An 11,881-nucleotide genomic window follows, 5' to 3' on the forward strand; every position below is an offset into this window, starting at 1 on the left:
GGTCTCCACGGCAGCTGCTGAGATCCGCTTAAGTAGAATGGCCCTAGCCAAGAACCTGGCTGGCTTTGATCAGCTGCCTAAAGCTTATAGGGAGGTGCATATCTACCTTGCCATGGGCCAAGCTTGGGTCTCACCACCCAGCAGACCCAGCCAGGCTTAGTCCCGCTCTCCCTCCAGATGGCACTGTACTTCTGCTCTGGGATGCTGCAGGACCAGGCGCAGTTCCGGCATTATGCTCTCAACGTTCCCCTCTACACACACTTCACCTCTCCCATCCGCCGCTTTGCTGACGTCATAGTGCACCGCCTCCTGGCTGCTGCTCTGGGTAAGGGACATGACTCTGGCCTGGGAAGAACTTTGCTGGTCAATAGTTACCCACTCTCAGAGTAAGTGACCATATTACTGTGATCATGGACACGCCAAGGGACAGAGAACCCTAAGTCTGAACACTGTCCATCCACGCCCAAATGATGGAAGCTTTAGTAAGACTTATTGCAAGCCTGGGACCATAGTTGGCCCCAGAGCCCTTCCCTCAACACACAACCTTCTTCAATACCCGCACCAGCAACCCTGGTCACCTTCTCCCCCAGGCTACAGTGAGCAGCCAGATGTGGAGCCTGATGCCCTACAGAAGCAAGCCGACCACTGCAATGACCGCCGCATGGCCTCTAAGCGTGTGCAGGAGCTCAGCATTGGCCTCTTCTTCTCAATTCTAGTAAAAGTGAGTGTCCAGCCTGGCCCCTTCTTCTTCCCCTTTCTCCACCCTCCTGTGTATGGAGCACCAGTGCAGGCCCTCCCTGGGAGGATGCTATGGCTAGAGCATTGTTCCCACAGGAGAGCGGCCCCCTGGAGTCTGAAGCCATGGTGATGGGTGTCCTGAACCAAGCTTTCGATGTGCTGGTACTGCGCTTTGGGGTACAAAAACGCATCTACTGCAACGTGAGTGTCCCTGGTGTGCGTGGGAGGCATGCACCTACAGGCAAAACCAAACACTAAAGGACTTAGCATACTCTATTCCCTGCCATTTCCCTTGTTGGGAAAATATGCCCCTGGCCCAGAAAAGCCCGTGATAGTTTCACAAGCATAGATGGTGGGATTAAAGAGACCCCTGCTGTCCCTACCCATAAGCTATGCAGGAGTGTTCACTGGCATGTGGCAATAAAGGATCCAGAGCCCAGACCCCAAGTAGACCCACCTGGGACAGGACCTCAGGCCAAGGGTCAAGTCTGAACTCTTCCCTAAAAACCCAGGCACTCAGAACAAAACCGGGATTGCAGGGACCTGGAATGTTTTTATAGAAACATAGAGAAGGAGAAGCCAGAGGATGGCCAGCACTGCCCTGAACACTGTGAAGCCTGTCCTGCCTTGGCTTCTTCCCTAGGTGACAATTTATTCAAAGTCCTCTTGGTGCCTTCTGTAATGTCACTTGGGGGGCTTCATTTTAGCTGCTCTATAGTCACCAAGTAACCACTTGGTTCCTGCCCCTAGCTTTGAACTCCTTCCACACACCAGGGAAGTGTGGAGCCTTGCACTGGAAGAGAAATTCATAAAAACAGCAGAACAGGAAAGGGCCAAGTGCAGCCAAACCCATCAGGCACCTGTGGTTCATGCAGCAGGACGGGAGTCAGATCTGGGTCAGCTCTGTAGTTACCGGGCTCTCACCTGCAGGTAGCTGAATACACCTAGGCAGATCTCTTCTCTCCCCTACAGTCACCACCCTCCCAAATTGTCCCTTGGTCCTGGGTCACCTTCAGGTTCTACTTTGGCCAAAGTTGACTTGACTGAGATGGACCAGGGATAGGGTGGCCCATGTCTCTGGCCAAGCAAGCAGCTGCAGTAAGGTAGCGGGTACAAAGTCTCCCTCCAGCCAGTCAGAAATAGGTCAGGGCAGAGGAAGCATCTGAAGGCCACAGCCTGAGGTTCTGGTGTGCACACCCCCAGGCACTGGCCTTGAGGTCCTACCACTTCCAGAAGGTGGGGAAGAAGCCAGAGCTCACTCTTGTTTGGGAGCCAGATGACCTTGAAGAGGAGCCAATACAGCAGGTCAGTCCCCTACTGTGTCCCTAAGCCCACCTCTGTCTCAAATATGTGCCTCTAGGTCCTTGTCTGCCCCTCATTTCTCCCCAGGACCACAGGCTCTCCTGTGGGATTCCACGGTCCCCAGCTGAGGCTTAGACTGCCAGGTTCTATATGGGAGCACCCACTAAGGCAGTGCTTCTCAACCTTTCTGATGCAGCGACCCTTAATACAGCTCCTCGTGTTGTGGTAACACCCCCTCCCCAGCCATTAAATTATTTTCATTGCAGCTTCATAACTATAAGTTTGCTGCTATTATAAATTATAATGTAAATATTTTTGGAGATTGAGGTTTGCCAAAGGGTCTTGAACAACAGGTTGAGAACCACTGCTCTATAGGTAAAGACAGGCACTGTCCCACTCCCCTGAACATAACTTCAGAATTTTTGAGAAGCTAATCAAAGCTTCTTATATCCCTCTTGTTCCAAAGGCTGGCCCAGCCCAGCCTAGCCCAGCCCATTCTCTTGATCCTTGTGAATGGCCACTGAATAACAAGTGTCTGCATAGAGCCTTGAAGCCACTGGTCTTCCCATACCCCATGACTCCCATTTACAGATAGGCAACATAGGCTTGGGGAAGTAAGTGAGCCTCAGTAGTCAGCTTGGCTTTGGTTGCAAGCCCTTACCTGCCCTGTCCTCTCCCTGTTCCTGGCTCTGCTACAGGTCATCACCATCTTCAGCCTGGTGGATGTGGTCCTGCAGGCAGAGGCCACAGCCCTCAAGTACAGTGCTATCCTGAAGCGACCAGGCCCGGAGCATTCCCTGGGTCTGGAGAAGGAGTCTGATGAGGAGCCTGAGGACTGAATGCTAGCCCAAGCCAGGCTTGTGCCTGCCCTACCCTGCTGGCTTTTAGGAATAGGACCTTCTGACACCAAAGGGGATTTTTAATTTGGTTTTTAACAACTCAGGGGTTTGTTTTTATTTTTTTTTCATTTTATTTTACTTTTGCTCAATTTTTAAATGAACTGGAAGGTTAGGGGTCAGGGCAGGGAATGCTGAGGCTTGGCCAGTGCTTCCCTGAGAAGAGAGAATCCCAGTCCTCCTGGGCAGGCAGCCCCGCTTCTACCAGGCGACCCACTGCCCTTCCCTGCCCAGGAAACAGGGGGTTTCAGCAAATCAGTGTCATGGAATAAAATCAAGTGTGAATTGCAGTCTGTGTGGATGCCACGGGGAAGCATGGCAGCTGGGTGGCCTGTGCACCAAGGGCAAGGGGCTCCCTAGGATCCTCCTCACAGCTGAGCTGGGGTCATCAGCTCGGGACCTTCCTGCCAGCTTCAGGGTGATGCACGAGCCATGTGTGGCAGATTGATGCTGCAGCCTCCTTCTTAGCTGATTAAAAATGTAATTAGTATGCACAGCAGGGAGCTGCCAGTCACCCTGTGCATGTGGCTGTGGCCAGCCCTCCCCACCCTTCCTCTGTTGCCAACCCATGGGATGTGGGGAGGTGGGTACTACCTCTGCCTCTTGTATATCATAGGCCAAAACTCCCAGCAGCCCTGTTCACAGATATGAGTAAGGTACCTCGATACCTGCAGTTTCAAACCTGTACCCAGCATGGATATGCATAGAAGGAGGCCTTCCAGAAGGCCAGAGGACTTCACACCAGATCCACCTGACCCCGCCACCTACTTAGCATCCCAAGTACTAGCAAATCCTACCCTCATGACCATTAGGCAGCCTCTTCCTTAGGGAACTGGACACAACCTATTCTCCTTTCACCAAACTGGAAAAGTATGAATTGGCTTCAAAAGCAACTAGAATCTAGGAGGAAAAGTAAAGCAACCAAGGCCCTGTTCCCTGTGGCAGCAGGATTAACAGACCCATCTGATATGGTTATGGTGATTTTCCTCAAAAAAGATTCTGTGGAGTCCCCTGGCAGGTTCATTGCAGTGAGTGACTGGCAAGGATATCACAGCCCTAGGATGGGCTGTTGTCTGATGAGAGCAAAGACACCCCACCTGCCCTGGGCTCCTTGCCTTCTTCAATACCTTGTCAGCCTCAGCCTTCAGCTGCCCATCCTCCCACGCCTAGGATTTCCTTTCTGCTCTCTTTCCTAGACCAACAGATTAGTGAGGGATAGTGGTCCAGTAACTGGGTAAAGAAGAGTCTGATACCTTCCTAGTCCTGGATCTCCAGCCTGACAGCCCATCCCTCAAATCTGAGAAGCAGCAGCTTCTCTGGTCTGCCAAGCCCGGGCTTCCATTCCCTCCTCTCACTGCCTCCCACAGAACCCTTAAGGAAGCTGTGCTGAGTACTCGGTTCTCTCAAGACACAGAAGGGGCTGAGACACCACCTCCCTAACCCCCATGAGGAGCAGCTGACCGGTCAGTAAGGACAATTTTTGCAGCCTGGACTTGCTTAGAGAGCAGGTGCTGGACTAGAAGCTTGTACAACAGGCTTGCTTCACCTCAGATTAGACATCATATCACTGAGAACTCCTGAGACCATGGCAGTCCTGGGTTGCCCCAACCTATCTGACAAATGGAAGTCTCAGTTCTCCCTTTGAGGGGTTGCAGCCAGTCTGCACCTGGCCAGGACTAGACCCTTCTGTCCTCTTCTGTTGCCTCCCAGTGACTCCGTCATCTATCTTCCCACAGCACAAAAGCTGAATCACTTCTCTTCCTGTTTATTCACTCAGCACTGATGAGTGCATTGATGAACTTGTGTCCATACACCTCTCAGGTGGCAGTTGGCACCGCACACTAAGGGCACTGTTGGCAAAAGAGATGACAAGAAACAAAACCTCATCAAAAGAAGTGCTCATTCATTCAGCTGTCCAAGACACCTGCCTGCCACTGGGCTGAGGCATAGGGCACAGAGCAGGTCACTGGCTTTTCCTCAGGGGCCCTTCAGGTCCACATGGAAGAAAGAGACACAATCTCACTCTATGACTGGGGTCTCGAAAAGCAGGCAATGAACATGTTCCCAGGGGAAGATGGAGCAGGCTTTGGGCCCAGCATGGATGAGGGAGTTAAGGCAGGAGCTTGTAACCTGCCCTCCTGGGGAGAAAGGCTGACACCCTCCACAGGCCTACTTAGCAAAGAGCCCTGGCAAGGACCTCAGTGGGCCTGGGATGACAACCCACAGGAAGCTGGAGCACAACGCACTAGAGGCACGGTAAGACAGGGAGCTGGTGCCAGGCAGAGGCACCCCAGATATCTACCACAGCCACCAGTGAGGATACCCACTGCACCACCATGCCAGATACCCACTAACGTATCGAGCGAGGGCAGTCCAGGTAAGAGGAGGAAGGCCTGAGAGGGGGAGACATCCAAAATCCTGGAGTGGGTGGTCTCCCAAAATTGGGGCAGCATGGGCACAGTGGGAGCAGTAGAGACCAGAGGAGGCTTCTGCTGTGATGGGCTGGCCTGAGAAGAGGGTTGAGCCATAGGGCACCGCTGACTCAATTGGGGAAAGAGCCACCATGTGTGGAGCAGATGAACCATGGGAAGAGGATGCTCTTCTGGAGGGCACGCAGGGCAATCCAAGAGCCTTAGAAGCCAAGTGGGCAGAGTGGGGCTTGGCTGGGCCAGATCTCCTCCTTTAAAGGTTATTAGTTATGATTTCTGAAGAATACAGGACATCCACTCTCACTACCTCCCCAAGACCACCAAAGGCACCAGGGAGCTTATGTTCGGGAATTCATTGCAAGGGGAGTGAAAATAGAGGAGGATGTTACACTGGAAGCGGAGAGTGAGCAAACAGTCCCTGTTAGACTGGAGAAAGGCAGGTACCAGGCCATCAACAATGCAGAGCAGCAAGCTGCAGTACTGCACAGCATCCAACAAGCCTGGGCTGCTCTGGGCTGGGGGTGGAGAAAGATGGCTACAGAAGCCAATGCTGTCACTGTGGTAAATAAACTGCTTCTTCCACACATCAGCAGGCAAGAGAGCTATGGTTGGAGAGTTAAGCTGAAGCTTTCTGGATTGCAGCCACCAGGCCTGGTAAAGTCTCCTGTGCCTAGGACCCCATGAGATACAGACACCACAGCCCCAGCCCCTCTGCTGCAGGATCTGGTCAGCCCTGAGGACTCAGCAGCCAGGCAGGAGATTGGAAACATTGTCCCTGGGGACCTCCTGTCCCCACATGAAATACAAACTTGGCAGCAGAGGTTCCCCAGAGATATCCCAGCCAGGCTTCTCCTGGGGAGTCAGCCTGCCAAGTCCCTAGGGTACTTGGGCTTCTAGTCACTTAGTGAATCCTATCTGTAAATAGAAATAGCCAAGGGAACTTCTTTTTAAAGGGAAAAGAAGTTCTATGGAGAAAACAGATCACATGGGGAAAATGAAGTTATCACTGACATTTTCAAGGAAACAAGAGCCAAACAAGGGCTGATGCTAGACACAAAAGGAAGGGTGGGTGAGGTAGCCCAGCCAGTAAAGGCACCTGGCACCAAGCCTGCCACCACGAGTTCAATCCCAGGACCTGCATGGTCCTGGTACTCGTGGGCCAGAGCTGTGCTTCAGCAACAGCCAACCGTGGTTGCTATGTAACTCCTTAAGGTGTCTGTGGAGTGTTCAAAGTATCTAAGCTACCATGAGGGCCATCCAGCTGGCTGAGGCTCCAGAGAAGGATACAGTTAGAGTCAAGTCCCATGGCTCCCAACATCTTATTAAAAAAAAAAAAAAAAAAGTAGCTGAGCAAGCAGCTCACACCTGTCATCCCAGCACTTAGAAGCCTGAGGCAGGAGGATAGCCATGCACTGGAGGCCAGCCTGGTCTACACAGCAAATACTAATGCAGCCAGAGCTATGTAGCAAGACTGTCAGAAAGGAAAAATAAGCAGTAGAGAGGCACTTAGAATAAATGCCCATCATTAACTTTAATGGCATTTAAAAGTGCTCAACCCTTAACCAAACGCCCCCGGGAGGATTGGATTATTTTATGTCTCACACACCTAACAGTAGCAGCAGCGCGCTCAGGATGGAGGAACAGGCCAGCAGCACCGGGTGTGTGAGTCTGGAAGCCTGCCTGAGGTAGCCGGTGAGTGAAGCGGCTCAGAGAACGTCAAGTCAAGACGCCAGGACTAGATCGGCACTAAGTACGCTGAAGATGATCCACATCTGACAGTAAGGAAAGTATGGGGTGTGAGTAGAGAAACACCAGTACAAGAGAAGCCTTTCCCTGGCTGTACCTGGCACGCCTGGCAACAGCACTTACATTCTAAGATAATCTACACACTGCTCCGAGACCATATTTCGAGGATGGAGAGGGGACAGGTGAGGAGCCAGTTCCCTTTCTTCAGTGGAAAGGTGGGGAAGAAAGATGGCTGCAGGCTACCCACCCCCACCAACACCTCCTGTTCTTGTCCTTCCTCCTGAGTCCCCCAGGCTCTTCAGCTGCTGAGTTCAAATACAGCAGAAGTGATGCTGCACTGTCCCAGGCCATGCTGAGTGACAGTGCCAAGCTGTGAGGAAACTTGGGTTCTGAGGCATCTTAGAGATCCACCCCCAACCCCCACAAACCACTCCTGCGGTGGCCTATGGAGGAGACACAAAGCCTCTGTAAGACCCCATCCAAATTTCAGGTTTGTGTCAATTTCTTTAAAAAGTAGTATTTTGGCTGCTCAGGAATAGTTCACGACATAATATTAGTGGAAAATATCAGTAGATAACAGCTTAAAACTGGAAATGAAGAAATGGTTGTTTTTGTTGTTTTTTCTGAGAGGTGTGGTTTTTTACAAATAGAACTATAAAAATAATTTTTTAAAACCCAAGTGGATTGGGGGTGGACTAGGCAAATAGTTAAATAGATAAAGTGCTTTCCACACACAGAAGATGGGACAGAACTCACACAGAAGCAGTCGGCCCTGGCAGCTGCCTGCAATCCCAGCACTCAAGAGGCAGAGATGGAACTCCGGTGACCTGACTAGTTAGACGAGCGGGGATCCGTGAGCTCTGGGTCTGTAGAGTACAAAGCAACCAGGGAAGGTATCTGCCATCAACTTGGGGGCTCCACATTCAACCATATGCTCATGCACACACATGCCCAACACATACACACACACACACACACACACATACACACACACTAATAAATACTGAGAGGGGAAAGTGCCTCTGGGATGGGAAATGCATCTAGGAGCACAGACGTACTCTCCCATTTTGTTTTAATAAACCTGCCAGATCCATTTGACACTTTACATCTGTGTATAATTTGGATTTAAAAAACTAAAAGTAGGGAGGAACGCTGTTTATATTTAGCCAGAATGGATCCACAATTGGCCTAAAAGCTTTCCTGTACATTCAGCAAGGAGTGTATTAAACAATCCATTATTCTAGTAACGAAGATAAAATCCCTGCTGACAGGCACCCCGGTATTCCCAGACCATTAAATGCTTCTGTAAAGTCTGCTTAAAGACACAGGCAGCAGGCCTGGTGGCCACACATCCTGGTTGCTTCAGTAAACCTTGCAGGTTCCTGTGTCTAAGCTGAGGTCTAGGTGTGGAGCTCAGGGTGTAGGGCAGCCCTGAGGCAATGCAAGCAGACCTCGGAGACCTGAGGAGGTGACACTGTAGGCAACTTGCAGAAGAGCTGGCCAGGGCCGTACAGGATACCAGCTAAAGGCCTCTGTGGACCAAAATCACAGACTTGGGGATTGGTTGGGGTTGGGGTGAAAGGAATTGACAGATTAAAGAATGAACTCCACTCTGGTGGGTGGCAGAACAAAGGTGATGTTTTGTATAAAATGAAGAAAGCTCCAGAGCTAGGGGCAGCTCGATGACAGAACACCAGCTTAGCAGGTTAAGGAGTTGGGTTCACACCCCAGCACTGCCCCCTTAAAATGGAAGGTTCTAAAGAGAGGGGTGTTTTGGACCTGACAAAATGATCTTGAATTTGTATATAGATAAATCCTGTTTATGACTAAAACCTTATTGTGGGGCTGGAGAGAATGGCTCACCCACTTAGGGACACTAGCTGCTCTTCCAGAAGACTCAGGTTTGAGTCCATAACTCCAGCCCCACAGGGATCCGATACCTTCTGGCCTCCTCAGGCACCAGGCACACAGGTACACATACAGGTATCCGCATGAAAATAGATTTTTAAAAATTAACTGTATCCAGGTCTGTTAGCACATCCCTGTAGTCCCAGCTGCTCAAGAGGCTGAGGCAGGAGGATAGCAAGTTCAAGTCTGGCTGTGAATTAAAGTCCAGCCTCGGCAACTTAGCAAAACCCAGTCTCAAAATAGAAGTTATAGGGTGGAAGGTGTCTGGAGCCATAGCTGAGGATGGAATACTGTCAGGGCCTGGTGAATTCCCCAAGTTCTATTCTCATTCCTGAAAAAAAAAATCATAAGTGGTCAATTAAACCTTCAGATAAGATAATCTCTTTGAACCTGCTCTGCCTTTCTATGAACTTTTATGATTATCAAGGGTTTCTTTCTCAGGTTCGAGTATATAAAGTCATCTTAGGGGATAAGATCCATTTAAGTAATTTATTTTACTTAAAAAGGTCATTGTACTCAAACAGGTTCATGAACTTCACTGTGCTCACAGTGTTCATAAATTGTACATTGTACAGTTCTGGAAAGCAGTCAGCCAAATACCAAGAAAATGAATGCAGAAGAGGGTGGAAAACAGACTGTCCTTTAGCAGAGTTTACCGTCGTAGATTTTCCAGCTAACCAGACTGCTGCTGGAGTGAAATCATCCTCCTGGTGCTCATGACACCAAGTCACAGAGAAGTCCCTGAATGCAGGCAGCACTGGGCACCTGGGACTTTCCATCCCTCCATGCAGCAGGCCATCCATCAACTCAGAAGGATGAGTTAGGGGCTGGGGAGGTGACTAAGCAGATAAGGCACTGTCACACAAGCCTGATGACCCGAGTTCAAGCCCCAGAACCCACACTGAGAAAAAGGAAGGAGAGAACCAACTGCACAGTTGCCCTCTGACCTCCACATGCTCCCCAAGGTGTGCACACCGCCACATCATACATATCGCAATACTACATTTTTAAAGGATGGCTTTGAGCCATCCCTGCCAGCTGTCTCTGATGCTGCCACCACTACAGCTAGACAGAAGAGGTCTCCCCTAGTGGGTAAGTGAACAGTCAAGGGTGCCCACAGACAACCGCTTCCGCCAGGCCCACTCCTGAACTCCTAGATCCTCATAGGCTCAGAGCCTCTTGCCTTGGCTGAAGCTGCAGAAGGGACTCAGCTGTGCACTGTCTCCTCCCCCAGGGACTATGGGATGAGGTAGGGGAAAGGGGACTGTCTCTTGCCTTGGTGCTAAATCAGTCTCCTTCCTTTTCCCACCCCAGGGCCCAGCAAGTTCCTGCATGACCCAGGGATTGACCTAACTGGGGTGATGAGATAGGGAAGAAAGGACCTACACACAGCCTCCCTCTACGTCCCCACAGCAGCCCCAGGGCATAAGCACAGAAGAGCTGGAACTGGCTGGGCTGTGCATTTACTCTATACATACATCTGAGTCAGGGAGGTGAGTGTATTGTACACACTGAACAAGGAGGCAGATTTAGCTCATCTTTATAAGAGGTCTCTGTAGGGGAACAGTCATCCCAGAGGAGGAAGCCTCTAACTTCCGCATAGACTGTTAAAATTTGCATTCGGACCAGGGAAAGGCTTTGCCACTCTGTGGGCCTGAGGCATTGGGATCCTTGATAGCTCAGTCCATGTCAACAACACATTCACTGGAGGTTTTAACTGCTCCTTACACTTAAGGCTTCTGCTGCTCCCTATGCAGGGCAGGTGTGGGGATATATTTCTTGCCAGAAATGGAATGATCAAAGCAAGGCCCCACCTCACAGGCTCCATTAGGACAAAGGGTCACTCCCAGAATGAGCCACCTCCTTTAACACTGGCCTTGGCTCCCACTTGAAGACCTCCAAGATTCCAAGGCTTGTTTCTTTGTTCTGAAGCTCAGGGTATGACCTCCTGTTTCTCCACACACATACCCCTCCCTTCAGTGCATACTAAACCTCTAAGATCTCCCACTACATCCCCATAGCAGCTACAAGTCCTTGTCTCTTGCTCATTCTCAGGTAAGAGAACTTAGGCTTGGAGAGATAACACTTTGGAAGATAATCAGAAAATGGTGGAAGTGAATGCGAACTCAGACCCAAAATGTATTGCATTTCTTTATTAAATGTTTTTAATTCTAACTGTGTGCCTGGGTGTTTTGTCTACATGTGTGTCTGTGCATAACACTGGTGTGCCTAGTGCCCACAGAAGCCAGAAGAGGATGCTGGACTTCTTTCTTTCAATTAGTACTTCTCTAAATTCAACTATTCATGTATCACTTTAATGATTCTTTTTTGCCATAGCCACATTGCCTGGGGTCATATTTATTTAATGTTTTTCATTAAACAAGCTTAGGTTTTTCCTTGATATAATTAGAAAGGAAAACTTACAGTTACCAAAAAAAATAGAGGGCCAGCTAGGGAGCAAGAGTTGGTAGAGTGTTCACCTAGTATGCACAAAGCCCTAGCTTCCATCCACAGTACCCAGAGCTTGAGGGAGGGGAGGCAGGATCAAGAGTTCAAGAACATGGCCAAGCATGATGGGGCATGCCTTTAATCCCAGAGGCAGACGGATCTATGTGAGTTCAAGTTCAGCCTGGTCTGCAAAGTGAGTCTTGGACAGCCAGGGCTCTGTTACACAGAGAAAACCTGTATCAAAAAATAAAAAGCAAACAACAACAAAAAGAGTTCAAAGTCATTTCTGGCTATATAGCAAGTTTGAGCTCAAGCCCATTATGATGAAGGAGGAGGAAGAAAAAAAGGGAACAAGAGAGGAGATAAAAGAAGGTGGGGGGAGTAACCAGAACGCATTGTATAAATGCATGAAAT

The 11,881-nt window shown here is 50.0% G+C and overlaps 1 protein-coding gene and 1 long non-coding RNA gene across 4 annotated transcripts in view; both read left to right on the forward strand.

The window, feature by feature from the left end:
- Positions 1-3,226, forward strand: part of Dis3l2 (DIS3-like 3'-5' exoribonuclease 2) — a 395,417-nt gene extending 392,191 nt beyond the window's left edge. For 2 of the 3 annotated variants that reach the window (NM_001109007.2, NM_001172159.1), the window contains 5 exons: positions 178-325; positions 591-721; positions 835-939; positions 1,942-2,043; positions 2,739-3,225. In NM_001109007.2, the coding sequence (NP_001102477.2) occupies positions 178-325; positions 591-721; positions 835-939; positions 1,942-2,043; positions 2,739-2,879 (627 nt within the window). In that variant the 3' untranslated portion in view covers positions 2,880-3,225. Of the gene's footprint in view, positions 1-177; positions 326-590; positions 722-834; positions 940-1,941; positions 2,044-2,738 lie in introns of all 3 variants that reach the window. The other variant, XM_087567088.1, reaches the window with a different exon arrangement.
- A 4,052-nt stretch (positions 3,227-7,278) lies between these two features.
- On the forward strand, positions 7,279-11,194 carry LOC148003828 (uncharacterized). The gene is made up of 2 exons (XR_015629708.1): positions 7,279-7,601; positions 9,544-11,194. It is a non-coding gene; the product is annotated as an uncharacterized LOC148003828 (long non-coding RNA).
- Positions 11,195-11,881: the final 687 nt, after the last annotated feature.

The sequence above is a fragment of the Rattus norvegicus genome, chromosome 9 (assembly GCF_021556685.1).
Source record: "Rattus norvegicus strain SHRSP/BbbUtx chromosome 9, alternate assembly SHRSP_T2T, whole genome shotgun sequence".
NCBI lineage: Eukaryota > Metazoa > Chordata > Mammalia > Rodentia > Muridae > Rattus > Rattus norvegicus.